This window comes from Myotis daubentonii, chromosome 18 (genome assembly GCF_963259705.1).
Source record: "Myotis daubentonii chromosome 18, mMyoDau2.1, whole genome shotgun sequence".
Taxonomy (NCBI): Eukaryota; Metazoa; Chordata; class Mammalia; order Chiroptera; family Vespertilionidae; genus Myotis; species Myotis daubentonii.
This window is the reverse complement of record NC_081857.1, coordinates 779,235-798,542: the sequence shown is the minus strand read 5'-3', so window position 1 is coordinate 798,542 and position 19,308 is coordinate 779,235. Positions and strand designations below refer to the sequence as shown.

Here is a 19,308-nt window from a genome sequence, read left to right as displayed (position 1 = left end):
AGGCCCTTAGGAACTTCCCCTTTTATGGTAATTTCAATTTCTCCTAAAGAGTAAGAAGGGAAATACCCTCTCATAGTCCTGGAGCCAGCCCTATGCTCGCTTCTGTTTTCTCTTTGTAAATCACACTTCAGGTTTTCTTTTTAAACCATCTTTCTTATGGTGACCCGGCTTTTTACAGCAAAAGACTCCTCTACAGTTTCACAGCAGACCTTACTGAGTAACTCTGTCGCTTGCCCTTAGAAACCAGTGGGTGTCTTAATTGGAACAGGCCAGAACAGCCAGGATCACATGTCCTGACAGTTAAGTTTTTGTGAATCCATCAGGGTCCTGGGTAAAGTCGGGAACAATTGCTGGTTCCTCTCTGGCTGGGACCAGCTTTTCCCAAAGGGAGCTGTTGGAATCCCTCTTCTCATTTTCCTCCAAGTCAGTGGGGGTAGAGGAGCCGGAAGGGGAAGGAAGGAGGGGAAAGGGCAAGTGTGGACAAGGAAGCTCAGAAAGGAAGTGGGGATGGGGGCAGGCATTTATTAGCTTCAGAACATTAGTTATGAGACAGCCTCTAAAATTTCTTATTAATTTCTTTGTTTTTGGAAGAATCTTTTTTCTATGCTTCTCCTTAGAAGCTTCTAATTTCCAAATCAAGATATGCTTCCCATATAGTCATTCAGTTTAAGGTTAGAGCTGGCATTTTTCTAATTTCTGCAGGCAAAATATTAATGTAGGTGCCCAAGGACAACTGCATTTGGGCCATTTTTAAGTTGATGTTTTCTGGTTAAATCTTCCCATTTCTGCAAAGCACTTGCAAGTAAAGGCTTCCTATCGGGAGTATTAAATGAGGGCTGGGGTCTGGGAGTTTCTAGCTTTGGAGGCACAATTTCCCGTGTTGATATATTATTTTTGGATATCTGCAGTCTGAGCAAATTTCCTAGGGATGTTATGTAGAGCAAGCATGTCAGACTCAAAGGCTCGCATGGGCCAAATAAACAAGGTGTAAGTGTTTGTGTGCCACAAAAAAACAAAAGCTTCAATTTTCATAGAAACGTAGGTTTATTTCGATAGAGACAGGCTGAAATCAAAGGGCTGAAATAAATGTGAGTCATCGTTAACATAAAATAATAGAACATTTTAATAAAAATTAATATTTTCTTCTTGAACATTAACTTACTAGACACTGAATAACTGCGCAAATTAATAAGCCTAACGCAAATAAACCTATTTTTCTTGTTCTCAGAAAGCGAAATATTTCCTGTTGCGCACACCAAACATGTCAGTCCAAGACTAATGACGGGGCCATTGGCTGCTAAAATATTCGCTGCTAGTGTTAGTAGAGAGAAATGGTGTGCCTGTGTGTAAGGTACGTAAGGAAAATGAATACAACACGATTATAGTAATCAGTCATTATCGAACGTTGTAGTTTGTTATTAATAATTATGCATAACAGGATATTGTAAAAATTAAGTTATGACTTTTATTAAAACATTTCTTACATACCGTTATATTGGCTGGGCCGCAAAAACATTCGTTGTGGGCTGCGAGTTTGACATGCTTGCTGTAGTGGGTCCAAGTGTGCTGCCTATGGATTGAGCTCCGCGAGGCCCTCACCCCTCGTGTCGCATTCAACCCTCTTAGGTGTCTCAGTTTCTCTCCCGCTGTCTGAAACAGCCAGAAGGGCTGGGGCCCTGCAGACCAAGCCTTATGGGGCCCCGGGATCAGCCAGGTAGTTAATTACCGGTTGAGTTGGGGCTCCCCTATGGGGCTCCTGCACATCGTGGGAAGGACCTCTGACACCTCCGCAAAGATTCTCAGTCACTAAGGACACCCGAGAACCGCGCTGCAGGGAGCATGGGCCCCTTTATCTTCGCAGCTGAAGGAGTTCAGCTCTCATTTATATAGTGAGGGGTTTGCTCAGACTCTCAGAAAGCAATTCCAATTGAAAAGCCAAAATCAAAACCAGCCCCCCATTTTCCCCTCCAGTCTTGCCTTAACCTGGGTTCTTACCCTTAACCTTAGTTCCACCTCGAGGGTTTAAAAATACAGAACAAATAAAGTCAGACCCTCTCCCAAAAGCAAGGGAAGGTCCCAGATCCAAGAGACCACTCACCCGAGTTCAGCCATTGGGCGGGGAATCAGCGGGCTCAATGGCCCCTTGCTGGATCCCAGCACCGGGTCTGGGTCCGCAGGATGGTCCGGGGCGAGCTTCTTTGGAACCCTGCCGCCCTATGCCAAGTAATGTTCATGTAAAAACATTCAAACTGTGAAGAACGTTTGTGAGTTTACTTGAGCCAAACTGTCAACAAGGGGGGGAGCAGGATCTCAGCATATTGGGATAATATTCCAGAGAATGGCAGGTTTCCGCCATGTTTTGTACATCACAATCCAAGGAGAAGACATAAGTGGGTCACATGAACTCCACTGGTGATGGATTAGGGAGGCGGGAGAAAGCAAAGGCGGGGAACCTCTGGGATTGGATAAAAAGTAAAGTGATAGGCACACACTCCTTTACTTAGGTTCCTGCAGGATAGGGCACAGTCAACAATTAACTCAGTAACAACGAGGGGATTTGTGGCCTCTGCAGAGGGTGCCTGTGGTTTGAGGGGTCCGGGAAAAGGAAAATTACTTTCACATTCCAAGGATATATTATCGCAGATGCAGAAGACAACAGGCTCAGCTTTGTCAGGGAAGATACCAGCCTAGGTTGTGACTACCCACCATAAACTGCGTTTAGTTAAAGTTTAATTTCAGACCATCCTTAGTGGTGACTTTAGGTCTCTCAATTTGCAAAACTGTCATGCAGGCCTTCCCTGAGCTGTTGGTAGCCTGTGGCCCCTTTTCCATCCACAAAGCTGTGATAGTTATTTGGCCCTTCCTCTGGGTCGTCCGCTCTTCTAAGTCCTTCGTGTTAACTTGTTTAACTCTCAGCACAGCCTTTGATAGAGAGACTGTGTTTATCCCCATTTTACAAATGGGCAAAGTGAGGTTGCATGTGATCAAGTGACAGAGATGGGGCTTGAATGCAGTCTGGTCCTGTAATGGGGCTACCCGCCAAGACGACCACCAGGGACTCAGATCAAGATTTAGGAGCCTCGCCAAAACCGGTTTGGCTCAGTGGATGGAGCGTCGGCCTGTGGACTGGGGGGTCCCAGGTTCGATTCCGGTCGGGGGCATGTGCCTGGGTTGCGGGCACGTCCCTAGTGGGAGATGTGCAGGAGGCAGCTGATCGATGTTTCTCTCTCATCGATGTTTCTGACTCTCTATCTCTCTCCCTTCCTCTCTGTAGAAAGATCAATAAAATATATTAAAAAAAAAAAAAAAAGATTTAGGAGCCTTTATTAAGCTGGCCAGCGACTACAGTTACAGCACCCTCCCGAAGCAAAGGCTGAACTGCAGTGCCGACTACAGGAGTTACAGCGTTTTTATTTGCAAAAACCACAAAGTTCGTTACAAAGCCTTGTTTACACAGCTTGTTCCCGACACAGTACAGCGTCAGTACAGTGACCACCTTCCTATCTACGCCCGAGGAACAGAGCACAGCGGCCCCGCCTGGCCGAAGCGCCAGATAGGCAGCCCAGCACAGTCCCAGCGCTGGCTCAGGCATGGAAGGGACTTGGACCAGGATGGCTGTGAAGTCCTGGGCAGTCAGGAGGGGCGGTGGGGAGGCGAGGCTGGAGTCCTGGCAGGACTGGATGTGTTTTGCATCTGATTATCTGAAAGGACTCAGAAAGAAACTTGAGCTAAAGTTTTGTGGGTTTTTTGTTTGTTTTGCTTTGTTTTTGTGTGTGTGTTGCTGGCTGTTTCGAAGGTTGGTTTTTAGTTTAATTATGTTCTTCTTTTGGGTGGCGCCGTAGGTAGGGTCCTAGGGGAGCTAACTCTGAGATGTCAGCTATTACACCAACACAGTGTTAGGGAGTGCTCTTGAGATGCACCCCGCGGAAGGAGGGGCAGGACGGGACCGCAGAGTCCCGGGGCCTCCGCCACCGCCTGCAGGTGTGGAGGGGGCGTTACGCACCTGTCCTCTCGTGGACCAGGCGTGGGTGCCGGCTGCCCCGCTGCGTCGCTGGTGGGACGCCTGTCCTAGGGCAGGGCCGTGTTCTGCTGCTGTCAGAGGGCTGGCAGCCGAGGGCCTTCTGGCAGCAGCCCCAGGGGCTGGGGCAGTCATTTCTTCCTGAAGAGAGGTCTCCTCCGCGCACCAGTGCCCATCACAGGGAGCAAATTGTAACATCTGAGGATCTTACCACGTTAAGCCCCGTGTCAGTCACCAGTGACTATACTTTCCGTCCTGAAGACAAAACAGGCCGGGCGCTTAACGTGTTAAAGATAAAGTTAGAGCAGAGGAAACTACTTGGACAAAAAATCAAAGCATTTCATTATCCTCACTCTTTTTTTTCTTTTATCCTCACCTGAGGATATTTTCCCATTGATTTTTTTTTTTGTGTGTGTGTGAAAGAGTAGAGAGGAGGGGAGAGAGAGAAACATCAATGTGACAGAGATACATTGATTGGTTGCCTCCAGCACACACCCCAGCTGGGCCAGGGTTGGAGCTTGCAACTGAGGGTACCTGTCCTTGACTGGGATCAAACCCACTACTCATCTGTCCTCGGGCAGATGCTCTACCCACTGAGCCCCGGCCAGACTCCTGATTAAAACCTGAGCAAGCCCGAGCCGGTTTGGCTCAGTGGATAGAGCGTTGGCCTGCGGACTAAAGGGTCGCAGGTTCGATCCTGGCGAAGGGCATATGCCGGGGTTGCAGGCTTGATCCCCAGTAGGGGACATGCAGGAGGCAGCCTGTCAATGATTCTCTCTCATCATTGATGTTTCTATCTCTCTTCCTTCCTCTCTAAAATCAATAAAACTATATTTAAAACAAAACAAAACAAAACAAAAAAAACCTGAGCAAGAGACTTCCATGTCCTCAGTGTTCAGTTTAGTAAAGTATTTGATTTAATTTCTGTATCTCTTACTACATTTAATGAAGATGGCATTAAAGTGTAATGTCAAATATACAGTTACAGGGTAATATTATTAGAATTCATAGGTCACATGGGCCTGACTTAAGAGAATGACATTTTATTACACAGTTTATCTGCATCAGACCAGTGACTTGTCTGAGAAACAGCGTGGTAGAGAAAAGTAAGGGGAAGGGGGTGGGAGTGACCTGGGCGCTAACCTCACTCAGTTCTGCCATTTCCAAGTGGGAAGCTGGGCGGGGCCAGCCACCTAACCTGGAGTGAGTTCATTTTCTCATCTGTAAAATGGGGAGGGAAGACTTATCCGATTAATTCACAGTGTTTGTGAAACTAAAATAAATGCTCATGAACACTAATGACAGAGGGGGGAGAAGATGATAGATATATAGATAGATAGATAGATAGATAGATAGCGAGAGAAGACAAGGGGGTTGAGAGGGGGAGGGGAAGGGAGGGGCTTGAGCACGTAGACAGCCTCTAGCTCGCCCTTCAGATGAGCAGAGGGAGCTGGGGCCAAGGCCCTGCTCAGTTATGTGTGAGGGAAATGCCTCGTGTGCACCACGGTGTTTGCATTTACCTCAGAAGGCAGGGTTCAGGCTCGAGGCTGCAAGTAAAGCTCCATGAGTTTGAGTGTTGACACAGGAACGAAAACAGCGTGTGAGCTCCTCACCCTCCCGCAGCCCCGGCCTCTGTGGCTGTACTGGCGGCCTGGGCCCTCCGTGCAGCCTGCTGCCTGCCTCCCGCCTGCTGTGGAATTAGCTCTGTCTCTCCACCCACCACACACCGTCCTTCCCGGCCTCCGGCAGCAGGAGATGCTGGTGAAGTTACCTGAGCCCAGTTCTGGTCCCGGCTCTGTCTCAGAACCAGCGACGTGACCTTAGGCTTGTCACCTCCGTTCGTTGTGTAAAATTGGGTGATAATACTTGTCCTGCCGGTCTGTCATGCTTGTCTCAAGGGTCAAGTGATACCATGTATGAGAAACATGCTGAAATGCACCAGATACCCGGCAGATGCTCCTCGGCCCGGCCGGTTTCCTGCCGGGATGTGGAGAAGTTGTGAACCGTGAAGTGCCATTTTGGGGAGCTGCTCTTGACTGGTGGGAATCTAATTAGATTCCTGGGAGTCCCGGGTGGGGGTGGGGTATAAAAAATGAAATAAATTGCATCTGAAAGAAATATTTTATTTCCACTAATAACAGAAGTATTGGCCTGCAATTGCAGCAAAGGCATTTGAAGAAGGTTACTTAAGATGTTGGGGTGAGACTGGCAAGAGCTGGACTCCGAGTCCCTGCGCCTCGGTGGCTCAGGGCCTCCCAGGTGCTGCCCTCCTGACGGGAGCCTCTCGTCCTAGGCTCGCTGGCGCTGGGCAGGGGAGCCGTGTACACTTCCAACCCCGAGGTCAAAATTCCCGAGGATAAACGTGAGTTGGGAGGAGCTGGGGGTGGGAGGGGGCGGGGGGAGGGGCCGGCCAGGATCCTGTCTTCTCTATTTGTTGCTGCTTCCTCCCACTCACATTGACCTTGTCTGTAGCCGCCAAGTTGTCCTGCTCCTACTCGGGCTTCTCCTCTCCCCGAGTGGAGTGGAAGTTTGCCCAGGGTGACATCACCAGCCTCGTCTGCTATAACAACAAGATCACAGGTGAGTCCTGCATCTGGATGCCAGGTCCCCAGGGCCTTCCCACCTCCTCGCTCAGGTGCCTCGTTGTCACGGGCACCAGCTTCTCCCAGCTCTCCAGCCCCCCCTACGCTGGCTCCTCTCCCCGCAGCTCCCTTTGAGGACAGAGTCACCTTCTCAAACACTGGCATCACCTTCCACTCCGTGACCCGGAAGGACACGGGGATGTACACGTGCATGGTCTCGGATGAAGGCGGCACCGCCTACGGGGAGGTCAGCGTGCAGCTCATTGTCCTTGGTATGTGCCAGGTCTCTGTGCCCACCGGGCATGGTTGCTTCCCCCAATGCTGGGTGGGCTCTGCCGAGCCTGGGAGCTTGCTGATGGTGAGGTGCTCTGGGCGGGGACTCAGTCACAGGGAGGCAGGGAGGCCAGCGTGGAGGCCGGGGTAGCGCCCTCGTCAGCCACTTTGCCTCCAGGAGCCCTCCCTGCCCTGTGGTCAGCACCTTCTCTCCTTTCCAGTGCCGCCATCCAAACCCACGGTCACCATCCCCTCCTCCGCCACCATCGGGAGCCGGGCGGTGCTGACGTGTTCGGAGGCGGACGGCTCCCCGCCCTCTGAGTACCTGTGGTACAGGGATGGGGCCCTGATGCCTCTGGAGCCCAAGAGAAACCGTGCCTTCAGCAACTCTTCCTACAGCCTGAACCCCAAGACAGGGGAGCTGGTATGGACCGGCGGGCTGAAAAGGGTCGGGACACAGGGGCAGAAGTGCTGAAGGTGGGGAGGAGGGACAGCAGCAAGGCGCTGGGCTGTAGGATCCAGAGACACCAAAGGCAGGCACGTGGCTCTCGAGCGGGACAGGTGGTTTTCTGCCCTGCAGGTCTTTGATCCCGTCTCGGCCTCTGATACCGGAGAGTACTCTTGCCAGGCACAGAACGGGTACGGGACACCCATGATGTCCGATGCTGTGCGCATGGAGGCTGGTGCGTGCGGGCAGGGTGGCAGGGGCGGGGCTCAGACCTGGAGGGGCGCTGGGGGTCTTTTCCTGCTGATCGGACCGTGTGGTTGGTACAGTAAGTGAACGTTCATGTGCCCGACCTCTCATTTGTGTCTCGTAGTGGAGCTGAATGTTGGGGGCATCGTGGCAGCGGTCCTCGTGACACTCATTCTCCTTGGATTCCTGATTTTCGGCATCTGGTTCGCCTACAGCCGTGGCTACTTTGACAGTAAGTCCTTGGCCTCAGAGGCTCTCCCTCCTCCGGCCGCCATGCTGGGCCCAGCTCCGGGGCTGGGTGGGGGCTGCATGCTGGCTCCCATCTTCCTGGCTGAGCTGCCTGTTCTGCTGACGCGCACCGTCCATTTCTTCTCTTTCAGGAAAGAAGAAAGGGTGAGTGAGGCGCTGTGCCGGGCTCTCCGAGGTGGAGAACATGGATGCCTGTGGTTTGATGCGGAGAGGGGCCCAGGGGAAGGGGGTGGAGGTGGAGGCCACGCCTGGCAGGGAGACATGAGTTTCTCCGGCTCACGGCGGTCTGTGCTGTCCCTCCCCCTCCACCCGCGTCCCCACCTGAGACCTCGTGATTCTGTCCGGTTCTCACTTCTGACCTCAAAGGTTGGCAAGGAGAGGGGCTCGGTTTGACTGTCCCGTCTTCTGCAGGACCGAAAGCAAGAAGGTCATTTACAGCCAGCCCACCGCTCGGAGCGAGGCAAGTGTCGCAGCGGGAGGGGGGCTCTGGGGCCTGGGTTTGTGTGTTCAGTATGTGAGCTGAAGAAGATGAGAGGCCCTGGCCGGTGTGGCGCAGTGGATAGAGCGTCAGCCCACGGACTGCAGGGTCCCAGGTTCCATTCAGGTCAAGGGCATGTACTTTGGTTGCAGGATCCCTGGCCGGGGTGGGGCCTGTGCAGGAGGCAACCAGTGGATCTCTCTCTCTCTCCCATTGCTGTTTCTTTCTCTCTCCCCCTCCCTTCCACTCTCTCTGAAAATCACTGGAAAAATATCCTCAGTGATAATCCCCCCCCCCCCCCCCCCCCCCGCAAAAGAAGAAGAAGCAGAAGCAGAAGCAGAAGCAGAAGCAGAAGGCTGGAGAGATTGACGGTTCCGTTTCCGCAGGGGGAATTCAGACAGACTTCATCCTTCCTGGTGTGAGCCTCCCTGGTCCCGCCGCCGCCGCCGGGCGCAGGGGCTGCCGGACTCTGGCCCTGAAGTGCCGTCCACAGGAGGCCTGGCATCTTCCAGCCCCGCGGCCCCTCTGTCTTCACTGGGATGTGTTTTTAATGTCAGCTCAGCCCCCGCACCCTCCCCTCCCCGCACCGCGGCGCCTGGGACAGCCTTCCTGGCCCCATGGTTCCCGCGGAGCCTGGCCCTGCCCGCAGCTCCCTGTCCTCGGAGATGCGGAGCCCAGGGACCCTCAGCCCCTTCCTCCGACGGCGGACAGCGCCCGCGGACTAGGGGCGCCGCGCAGCTCCAGGGGTGGTTTGCCTCTGCGCCCCCGAAGCGCACACCAGCCGACGGACCTCCCTGCGCCCGGAGGAGCCCGCCTGGTTGTGGGGAGCGTCCCAGCTTGCGGGGTGCGAAGCAGAGTCGCAGCGCCCGGCCCTGGAGGAGAAGCTGGAGCTGTGGCCGCGCCCCGTGGGCCCGCGGGTGGGCAGGAGCGCGTGCTCAGGGCTGCCAGCTCTCCTGTGAGCGTGTGTCGGTGTGTTTGGATGTTGCTGGAAATAAAACCTCGGATGGTGGAAGCTTCTGCTGTGAGTGGGAGGTGGTTCTTGGGCTCCTTTGTACCAACAAGGAGATGCCTAAAGCCCCGCTTCCCGCATTTGGTGGCCCTGCCCCCTGCCCCCTCCTCTTGAGGTGGAGCCTCCGGGACCTTGACCCTCCTCCCAGCCCCCTGTGGCGGCGCCCCGCTGGCTGGCGAGGGCTGCCCGGGGAGGCTGCTGGCGCAGCCTGTGGCCCCATCACCCCGCGGGAGCGAGTGTCTCCCCGCCCACTCGCACCCTGCCTCCAGCACCTGCACAGACCGCGGGCCGCAGGCAGGGATTCTCAGGCCTTTGAAGAGCTGCCCGCCCGCGGGAGGTGGGCGCCTGGTGCGTCATCTGTGGGTGGGCGGTCAGGAAGGGCCGGTCGTGGGGCTGCGTGTGTGTGAGTGCGTGTGTGTGTGTGTGTGAGTATTTGTGTGTGAGTGCGTGTGTATGTATGAGTGCGTGTGAGTGCGTATGAGTGCATGTGTGTGTGTGTGTGAGTGCGTGTGTATGTATGAGAGTGTGTGAGTGTGTGTGAGTGCGTGTGTATGTGTGTGTGAGTGCGTGTGTATGTATGAGAGTGTGTGAGTGCGTATGAGTGTGTGTGTGTGAGTGCGTGTGTATGTATGAGTGCGTGTGAGTGTGCGTGTGAGTATGTGTGTGTGAGTGCGTGTGTATGTATGAGTGCGTGTGTGAGTGTGTGTGAGTGCGTATGAGTGCGTGTGTGTATGTGTGTGTGAGTGCGTGTGTATGTATGAGAGTGTGTGTGTGTGAGTGCGTATGAGTGCGTGTGTGTGTGTGAGTATGTGTGTGTGAGTGCGTGTGTATGTATGAGTGTGTGTGTGTGAGTGCGTATGAGTGCGTGTGTGTGTGTGTGTGAGTGCGTGTGTGTGTGTGAGTGCGTGTGTATGTATGAGTGCATGTGAGTGTGTGTGTGTGAGTGCGTGTGTGAGTGCGTATGAGTGCGTGTGTGTGTATGTGTGTGTGAGTGCGTGTGTATGTATGAGTGCGTGTGAGTGCGTGTGTATGAGTGTGTGTGTGTGTGAGATGGAGAGAGCAGGCCTGCCCAGCCTCAACTTTCTCTCCCCACATCCTTCTTTGCTCTGAAATGACCGTGTCCCCTCCACCCGCCCCGGCCTATGGCATAACCAGCAGATGCGGTTTTCCTAGCGGCCGGGGGCTGTTTCTTTGGGGAGGAAGCGCCCCTTCACCCCATTGGAAATCCCTGGCGGAACCGAGCTTTCTATCCAGGTTCTAAAAGGAAAAACAGAAACAAGCAACCATCAGGTAAAGGTCACGCACCAATAAGACAGTTTTCCAGATGGAAATAAAATCCAGTTAGCCAACGAAAGTAGAGATGAGGACACGGTTCAGGAGGAATGGGAAGCACGTTTCGGATCTGTGTCCTGGTGGAGGAGGTGGGAGTGAGGCAAAGGCCGGCCTGTGATTCACGTGTGTCCGCTGTTACCGCCTTGGAATTCACCTCTGGCTACAACAGCCCCTTTGACTGGAAAACATGTCAGCTTTGTGGAATGTCAAAACCAATTTTTTAAATAAGTTGTTCACATTGAATTTATTTAAATTCTGAAGTAATACATTTAAAGAGTTTTGTCCTTCAAAGTCCTTCTGATAGTCTTACTGATTAAGAAATTTGCCCTGGCCAGTTTTGCTCAGTGGGTAGAGCATCAGCCTGCGAACTGAAGGGTTCCAGGTTCAATCCTGGGTTGTGGGCTTGATCCCCAGTGGGGGCATGCAAGAGGCAGCCGATCCATGATTATTATCATTGATGTTTCTGTGTCCCTCTACCTCTCCCTTCTCTGTGAAATAAAAAGAAATTAGAGATAGCCTTCCCTAAGACTTGATGATTATACTTTAACTCAGTGGTTCTCAACCTTCCTAATGCCGCGACCCTTTAATACAGTTCCTCATGTTGTGGTGACCCCCAACCATAAAATTACTTTCATTGCTACTTCATAACTGTAATGTTGCTACTGTTATGAATCGTCATGTAAATATCTGATATGCAGGATGTATTTTCATTGTGACAAATTGAACATAATTAAAGCATAGTGATTAATCACAAAAACAATATGTAATTACATATGTGTTTTCCGATGGTCTTAGGCGACCCCTGTGAAAGGGTCATTCGACCCCCAAGGGGGTCGTGACCCACAGGTTGAGAACTGCTGCACTAACTGGAGGCCTGGTGCATGAAATTTGTGCAGGGGAGGAGGTCCCCTCAGCCCAGCCTGCACCCTCCAATCCAGGATTGCGGCCTCCTAACCTCACCTGCCTTCCTGCCTGATCATCCACAACTACCCCCGCCCCTGCTGGCCTGGTCACCCCCAAATGCCCCTCCCCCCGCCAGCCTGGTTGCCCCTTACTGCCCCCCTCCCTGCCCCCCACGCCGGCCTGGTTGCCCCTTACTGCCCCCCGCTCCCCGCCCCCGCCCCCCCCCCCCTCCACCTCACCAGCCTGGTCACCTCATGCAGCCTGCTGTTGCGTTGTTTGGTCGTCCCTCACTAACCCCCCTGCCGGCCTCGTCACCCCACGCAGCCTGCTGTTCAGTTGTTACTGTGACGGTGTCCCGGACAATTTGCATATTGCTCTATTATTAGTATAGATTTGACCTGTGCTTAAATGGGAATGACGGACTGGGAGGTGGATACCAGCACAATTTCCTGGACATGGTGTTTGACATGAATCCACCACAACAGGGAAGAAATGGTTGAATGTTAAGGGTTGTTCCCACTTTGCTGAGAGTTTTTATGAAAAATGGGTGTTAGATTTTGTCGAATGCTTTTTCTGTGTCTGTTGATATGATCTTGTGATTTTTGTCTTTCAGTTTGTTTATGTGATGTATGATGTTTATTGATTTGCGAATATTGTACCAGCCTTGCATCCTTGGAATAAATCCCACTTGGTCATGGTGTATGATCTTTTTAATATATTGCTGGATGCAACTTGCTAATATTTTGTTGAGAATTTTAGCATCTATGTTCATCAGGGATATTGGGCTGTAATTCTCTTTCTTTGTAGTGTTTTTATCTAGTTTTGGAATTAGGATAAAGCTGGCCTCATAAAAAGAGTTTGGAAGTGTTCCTTCCTCTTGGATTTTCTGAAACAGTTTGAGGAATATAAGTGTCAGTTCTTCGTTGGATGTTTGGTAAAACTCCCCTGTGAAGCCATGCAGACCAGGGCTCTGTTTGCTGGGAGTTTTTTGATTACTGCTTCTATTTCCTCAGTTGTTACTGGCCTATTCAGGCTTTCAGATTCTTTTTGATTCAGTTTTGGGAGATCGTATTTTTCTAGGAATTTGTCCATTTCATCCACATTGTCCAGCTTGTTGGCATGTAGTTGTTCCTGGTATTTTCTTACAGTCCTTTCTTCACTGCTTTCATTTCTGATGTTAGTGATGTGGGTCGTCTCTCTCTTTGTTTCTTGATAAGTCTTCATCAACCTTGTATATGTTTTCAAAGAACAAGCTCTTGGTTTCATTGATTTTTTTTTCTTTAGTCTCTATGTCATTTATTTCTGCTCTAATCTTTATTATTTCCTTCCTTCTACTTATGCTGGGTTTTTCTTGTTTTCTTTCTAGTTCTTTAAGTTGTAGGGTTAAATAGTTTATTATTCTTTTTTGTTTATTCTGAGGGTTGTCTGTAGTGCTATGAACTCAGGACGCACAGGACTGCTTTTGCTGTGTCCCAAAGATTTGGGGTTGTTGTGTGTTCATTTTCATTTGTTTAGTGTAAGTTTTTTTTTTTTTTAATATATTTTATTGATTTTTTACAGAGAAGAAGGGAGAGGGACAGAGAGTCAGAAACATCGATGAGAGAGATCGATCAGCTGCCTCCTGCACACCCCGCACTGGGGATGCGCCCGCAACCAAGGTACATGCCCTTGACCGGAATCGAACCTGGGACCCTTGAGTCCGCAGGCCGACGCTCTATCCACTGAGCCAAACCGGTTCGGCAAGTGTAAGTTTTTGATTTCTTTCTTGATTTCATTGGTAAGCCATTCGTTGTTTAATAACATGCTATTTAGCCTCCATGTGTTTGAATGTTTTGAGGTGTTTTTACTGTAGATGATTTCTAATTTCATTCCACTATCATCTGAGAAGATGCTTGATATGATTTCAGTCTTCTTGAACTTGTAGAGACTTGTTTTGTGCCTAACATGTGGTCTATTTTTGTCAATGGTCCATGTGCACCTGAGAGGAATGTATATTCTGCTGCTTTTGGGTGAAATGTTCTATAAATGTCAACTAAATCCATCTGATCCAGTGTGTCCTTTAGGGTCACTGTTTCCTTGTTACTTTTCAGTCTGGAAGTTCTATCCAGTGAAGTCAGTGGGTATTAAAGTCCCTACTATGACTGTATTGTTGTCGATCTCTCCCTTAATGTCCTCTAGAATTTTTTTTTTATATATTTAGGTGCTCCTATATTGGGTGGATATCTGTCTACCAGGGTTATATCCTCTTGTTGGATCAATCCCTTTAGTATTATGTAGTGACCTGTGTTGTCTCTTGTGATGGCCTTCATTTTGAAGTCTATTTTGACGGATATGAGTATTGCTAGCCCAGCTTTTTTTTCTTTTGCATTTGCAGGGACAGTTTTTTTTATATCCCTTCACACCCTTCACACTCATCCTGTGTGAGTCTTTTGTTCTGAGTAAGTCTCTTGTAGACAGCATATAGTTGGGTCATGTTTTTTTTTTTTTTTTTTCCGGGGGGTGGGGGTTGTTTTTGTATCCACTCAGCAACCTTATGCCTTTTGATTGGAGCATTTAATCCATTTAAATTTAAGGTTATTATTATTATTTTTTAATTAAATCTTTATTGTTAAGATTATTACAGTTGTTCCTCTCCCCCCCACATAGCTCCCCTCCACCCAGTTCCCACTGCACCCTTTGCCCTAACACCCCCCACCCCCCCGCCCAACTGTCCTCATCCATAGGTGTACGATTTTTGTCCAGTCTCTTCCCGCACCCCCCACACTCCTTTCCCCCCTGAGTCAGTCCACTTCCTTTCTATGCCCCTGATTCTATTATATTCACCAGTTTATTCTGTTCATCAGATTATTTATTCACTTGATTTTTAGATTCACTTGTTGATAGATGTGTATTTGTTGTTCATAATTTGTGTCTTTACCTTTTTCTTCTTCCTCTTCTTAAAGGATACCTTTCAGCATTTCATATAATACTGGTTTGGTGGTGATGAACTCCTTTAGCTTTTCCTTATCTGTGAAGCTCTTTATCTGACCTTCAATTCTGAATGATAGCTTTGCTGGATAAAGTAATCTTGGTTGTAAGTTCCTGGTATTCATCACTTTGAATATTTCTTGCCACTCCCTCTGGCCTGCAAAGTTTCTGTTGAGAAATCAGCTGACAGTCGTATGGGTACTCCCTTGTAGGTAACTGACTTTTTTTCACTTGCTGCTTTTAAGATTCTCTCTTTGTCTTTTGCTCTTGGCGTTTTTTTTTTTTTTTTTTTTTTTAATTGATTTTTTACAGAGAGGAAGGGAGAGAGATAGAGAGTCAGAAACATCGATGAGAGAGAAACATCAACCAGCCGCCTCCTGCACATCCCCCACCGGGGATGTGCCCGCAACCCAGATACATGCCCTTGACCGGAATCGAACCTGGGACCTTTCAGTCCGCAGGCCGACGCTCTATCCACTGAGCCAAACCGGTTTCGGCATGCTCTTGGCGTTTTAATTATGATGTCTCTTGGTGTGGTCCTCTTTGGATTCCTTTTGTTTGGGGTTCTCTGCGCTTCCTGGACTTGTAAGTCTATTTCTTTCACCAGGTAGGGGAAGTTTTCTGTCATTATTTCTTCAAATAGGTTTTCATTATCTTGCTCTCTCTCTTCTTCTGGCACTCCCATAATTCGGATGTTGGTACGTTTGAAGCTGTCCCAGAGGCTCCTTACACTATCTTCGTATTTTTGGATTCTTTTTTCATTTTGCTTTTCCGGTTGGGTGTTTTTTGCTTCTTCGTATATCAAATCTTTGACTTGATTCTTGCGATCTTCTAGTCTGCTGTTGGAACTCTGTATAATATTCTTTATTTCAGTCAGTGTATGCTTAATTTCTAGTTGGTCCTTTTTCATAACCTCGAGGGTCTCACTAGATTTCTTGAGGGTCTCACTAAGTTTATGGGTGGTTTCTAGAGAATTCTTGAAAAACCTTAAAAGTGTGGTTTTGAAGTCTATATCCAGTAGTTTGCTTTCCTCCATTTCTGTCATTTGTGACCTGTTTCTTTGTCTCCACATTTTTTATGCTTCCCTGTGTTGATAGAGTGGTTTTCTGTGCTAGGTGTCCTATAGGGCCCAGTGGCTCAGCCTCCCCAGTTACCTGAGGTGGGCACTCTTGGTGCACCCCCTTTGTGGGCTTTGTGCACAGTCTTGTTGTAGTTAAGCCTTGATTGTTGTAGGTATCATTGGGAGGAATTGACCTCCAGGCCAATTGGCTGTGAGAATCAGCTGTGTCTGCAGTGGGAGAACTTCTGTGCTGGAGACACCCTTCTGGGGCAAGACTTGCTTCAGTGGGGCTTTGGTGCTCACTGAATCTGCCCCCTGAGTGTGTCCCTTATGGGTCTGAGGAGTTGTAATCTGGATGGTCCCATTCTGACCACTGGGTACACTGGCTCTTGGATCTCTAAGGAGGTGCTAATTTAGCCTCTGCCTGAGGCTACCCAGCAGGAGCCCAGCTGTGAAGTAATGCAAGCTGCTGTGGGGCCTTGGGTCTTCTTTTGGAAGTTCCGGGTTTCTCTGACCCAGCTGCAATTTGTTAGGTAATTTTCAGATTACAAAGGGCCAGGCCTTTCATATGCAAAAGCCTCTGTACACAGCTTGGGTGGGGCGGGGTCTCAGGGGATCAACAGGGTGGAGCAAGCAGCTATAGCTGCTTCTCAGTCCTACCCTAAGAGGCCTGGCTTCTCAGTGTCCCGGTAATCGCTGCATGTACCTCTGAGAGATAGCCGCCCTCGAGTTCCGACCGATGCCAGACAGTCCAGTTTCTCCTGTATGAGCCTGGGTCCCCAGAGACTCGCCCGGAACTGGAGTTCAGAGCAGTCAGGAGCTTGAGACTCCCTCCTGATTGCAAAAGACAACCGTTTCTTCAGTTTCCAGCCCTTTCCACATGCGCCATGTCCTCAGCTGCCAGCTCTTTCCATGTGTGCCGCGTCCTCAGCTGCCAGCCCTTTCCGCGTGAGCCTCCATACCTCTGCACTTTACTTCCGCACCTCCTCTGAGTCTCAGTGTGCTTTTCTCTTTCCCTCTAGTTGTAGAATTCCCACTCAGCCAGCCTTCCTGTGGTTCTAGATGATGTCCGTTTTGTCTTTTAGTTGAATTTTTAAGTGGTTGTGCGAGGCAGCAATTTCCAGTGTTTACCTATGCTGCCATCTTGGTTTCTCCAAAGTTATTATTATTTGAAAAAATATATTTTTATTATTGATTTCAGAAAATAAGCGAGAAGGAGAGAGAGATAGAAACATCAATGATGAGAGAGAATCATTGATTGTCTGCTTTCTGCATGCCCCATACTGGCGATTGAGCCCACAACCTGGGCATCTGCCCTGACTGGGAATTGAACTGTGATCTCCTAGTTCATAGGTTGATGCTCAACCAGTGAGCCATGCCAGCTGGGCAAGGATATTATTCATAGGTACTTATTTGTTGCCATTTTAATTATGTATGCCTAGGGTTCTCTCTCTCTCTCTCTCTCTCTCTCTCTCTCTCTCTCTCTCTCTCTCTCTCTCTTCTCATTACAGTAGTTCCATTAGCATTTCTTGTAATGCTGACTAGGTTGTGATAAATTCCTTTAGCCATTTTTTTTTGTGTGTGTGTGTGGCAAGCTCTTGATTTGACCATCCATTTATTTTATTTTATTTTTTTAATGACCACCAAGATCAGTGTTCTGATCCCAGGGGAAAGGAAACTGGAAGGTTTGACCATTTATTTACTTTTTTAGTATATTTTTATTGCATTTCATTTATTTTCTTAATATATTTTTATTGAATTTCAGAGAGGAAGGGAGAGGGAGAGAGACAGAAACATCAATGATGAGAGAGAATCATTGATCGGCTGCCTCCTGCGCACCCCCTACTGGAGATCGAGCCCACAACACATGCATGTGCCCTTGACCGGAATCAAACCTGGGATATTTCAGTCTGCAGGCCAATGCTGTATCCACTGAGCCAAACCATCTAGGGCTGATCATCTATTTTGAATGATTCTTGCTGGATGTAGTAATCTTGGTTTCAGATCCTTGCTTTCCATTACCTTGGGTACTTTATGCCATTCCCTTCTGGCCTGTAGAGTTTCTGATGAGAAATCAGTTCTTATGGGAGCTCCTTTGTAGGTATAAGTTTACTTTTCTCTTGCTGTTTTTAAGATTCTCTCTTTGTCTTTAATTTTTGGAATTTTAATTATGATGTGTCTGGGTATGGGCCTGTTTGGGTTCTTCTTGCTTGGGGTTCTCTGTGCCTCCTGAACTTGTGTGACTTTTTCCTTCACCGGGTTAGAGAAGTTTTTTGCCATTATTTCTTCAAACACATTCTCCATCCCTTCCTCCCTTTCTGCCTCTTCTGGCACTCCTGCTATTCAAATATTGTTATGTTTCATGTTGTCCCACAGCTCCCTTAAGCTGCCCTCCTGTTTTTTAATTGTTTTTTTCTTTTTGGTTCTCTGATTGTGTGATTTTTTTTTTTTCTACCTTGTCTTCTAATTCACTGATCTGAAACTTGGCTTCCCCTAATCTGTTGTATATTCCTTCCAATATGTTCTTTATTTATGCTATTTCATTCTTTATTTCTGTTTTCATAATTACTATATTTTTTATCATGCTGTTGAGCATCTTTGCCATCATTATCCCGAACTCTGTCTGATAAATTTCTTTCTTTTTTTTGTTCACACAATGTTTTTATTTTTATTCAACTGTAATCAAACAGCAGAATTAACACATTTGGCAACTCCAGACTGGCTTTTGTTTCACCAATGGAGAGTGATAAACTTAACACCACAGACTACGGATTTCAGAGAACCTCTCGCTCAGCCTTGTAGCTCAACAGCAAAGGGACTCTGCAGGTTTCCTTACTGCTCTTCAGAGGATACGTCTTTAAATTCTGGGTTCTTATTCTTATATTAACAATCTGATGACCACATCATAGTACCAAAATAGCCTCCCCAAAATGGAGTTCAAATTTGATCAAAACATAAATCCAGATGTGTGACCCTGTACAATGATAAAGGACAGGTAGAAGGATAAGTTACCCTCCAGCCTTGCTCAGGTCTCGCCCGTGAGAGTGGGAACAGGCAAGAGGAGAAATCAACATGCATCACTGAATTTGAGAACACTGCTTGGGGCCCTGGGGCGATGTCTGTCTCCTGGCTTTCCCCTGCTTCCCAGCCAGCTGCTCATAGAGCTTGGGCACATAGTCATCCCATTCTGCCTGGTACGTGCCGGCCACTGGGGGCCCGAGCTTGTACTTTTTGCAAAAAGATGCCACCTTGAATTTGCCACGGTGGTCTCCAAATTGGTTGCTGAGAATGGGCTTGTCACACTTCAGTGGCTTGGGTTGCTCATCAACCAGCCAGATACAGCCGTGAAGGCCTGTGCCCTTAGGAGGCCCAGAGCCCACATGATCAGAGGACAGTGCCACCGCTGATGTTGCCCTTCATGTTGACATGGTGCCTGCCATTCCCTGAATGTGGGGTCCTTTCTGCCTGGAGCATCCGGGTCTGTCAAGACCAAGGTGTTGCCCTAGCTGGTTTGGCTCAGTGGATAGAGAGCCTGCAGACTGAAGGGTCCCAGGTTCAGTTCCAGTCAAGGCCACACGCCCGGGTTGAGGGCTCAATCCCCAGTAGGGGGCGTGCAGGAGGCAGCCAATCAATGATTCTCTAATCTATGTTTCTCTCTTCCTCTCCCTTTCTCTCTGAAATCAATAAGCATATTTTTTAAAAAAAGACCAAGGTGTAGAGTTTACTTGGATCAAGGCCATCCC

General features: G+C 49.1%; 1 protein-coding gene across 1 annotated transcript in view; it reads left to right on the top strand.

Annotated features, from left to right (window-relative positions):
- F11R (F11 receptor) overlaps nt 1–8,240 on the top strand; it is a 28,595-nt gene extending 20,355 nt beyond the window's left edge. The window contains exons 2-8 of the mRNA XM_059674924.1: nt 6,312–6,380; nt 6,491–6,598; nt 6,726–6,872; nt 7,095–7,297; nt 7,454–7,556; nt 7,692–7,799; nt 7,948–8,240. Coding sequence (XP_059530907.1) covers nt 6,312–6,380; nt 6,491–6,598; nt 6,726–6,872; nt 7,095–7,297; nt 7,454–7,556; nt 7,692–7,799; nt 7,948–7,964 — 755 coding nt within the window. The 3' untranslated portion in view covers nt 7,965–8,240. The remainder of the gene's footprint in view (nt 1–6,311; nt 6,381–6,490; nt 6,599–6,725; nt 6,873–7,094; nt 7,298–7,453; nt 7,557–7,691; nt 7,800–7,947) is intronic.
- The last annotated feature ends 11,068 nt before the right edge of the window (nt 8,241–19,308 follow it).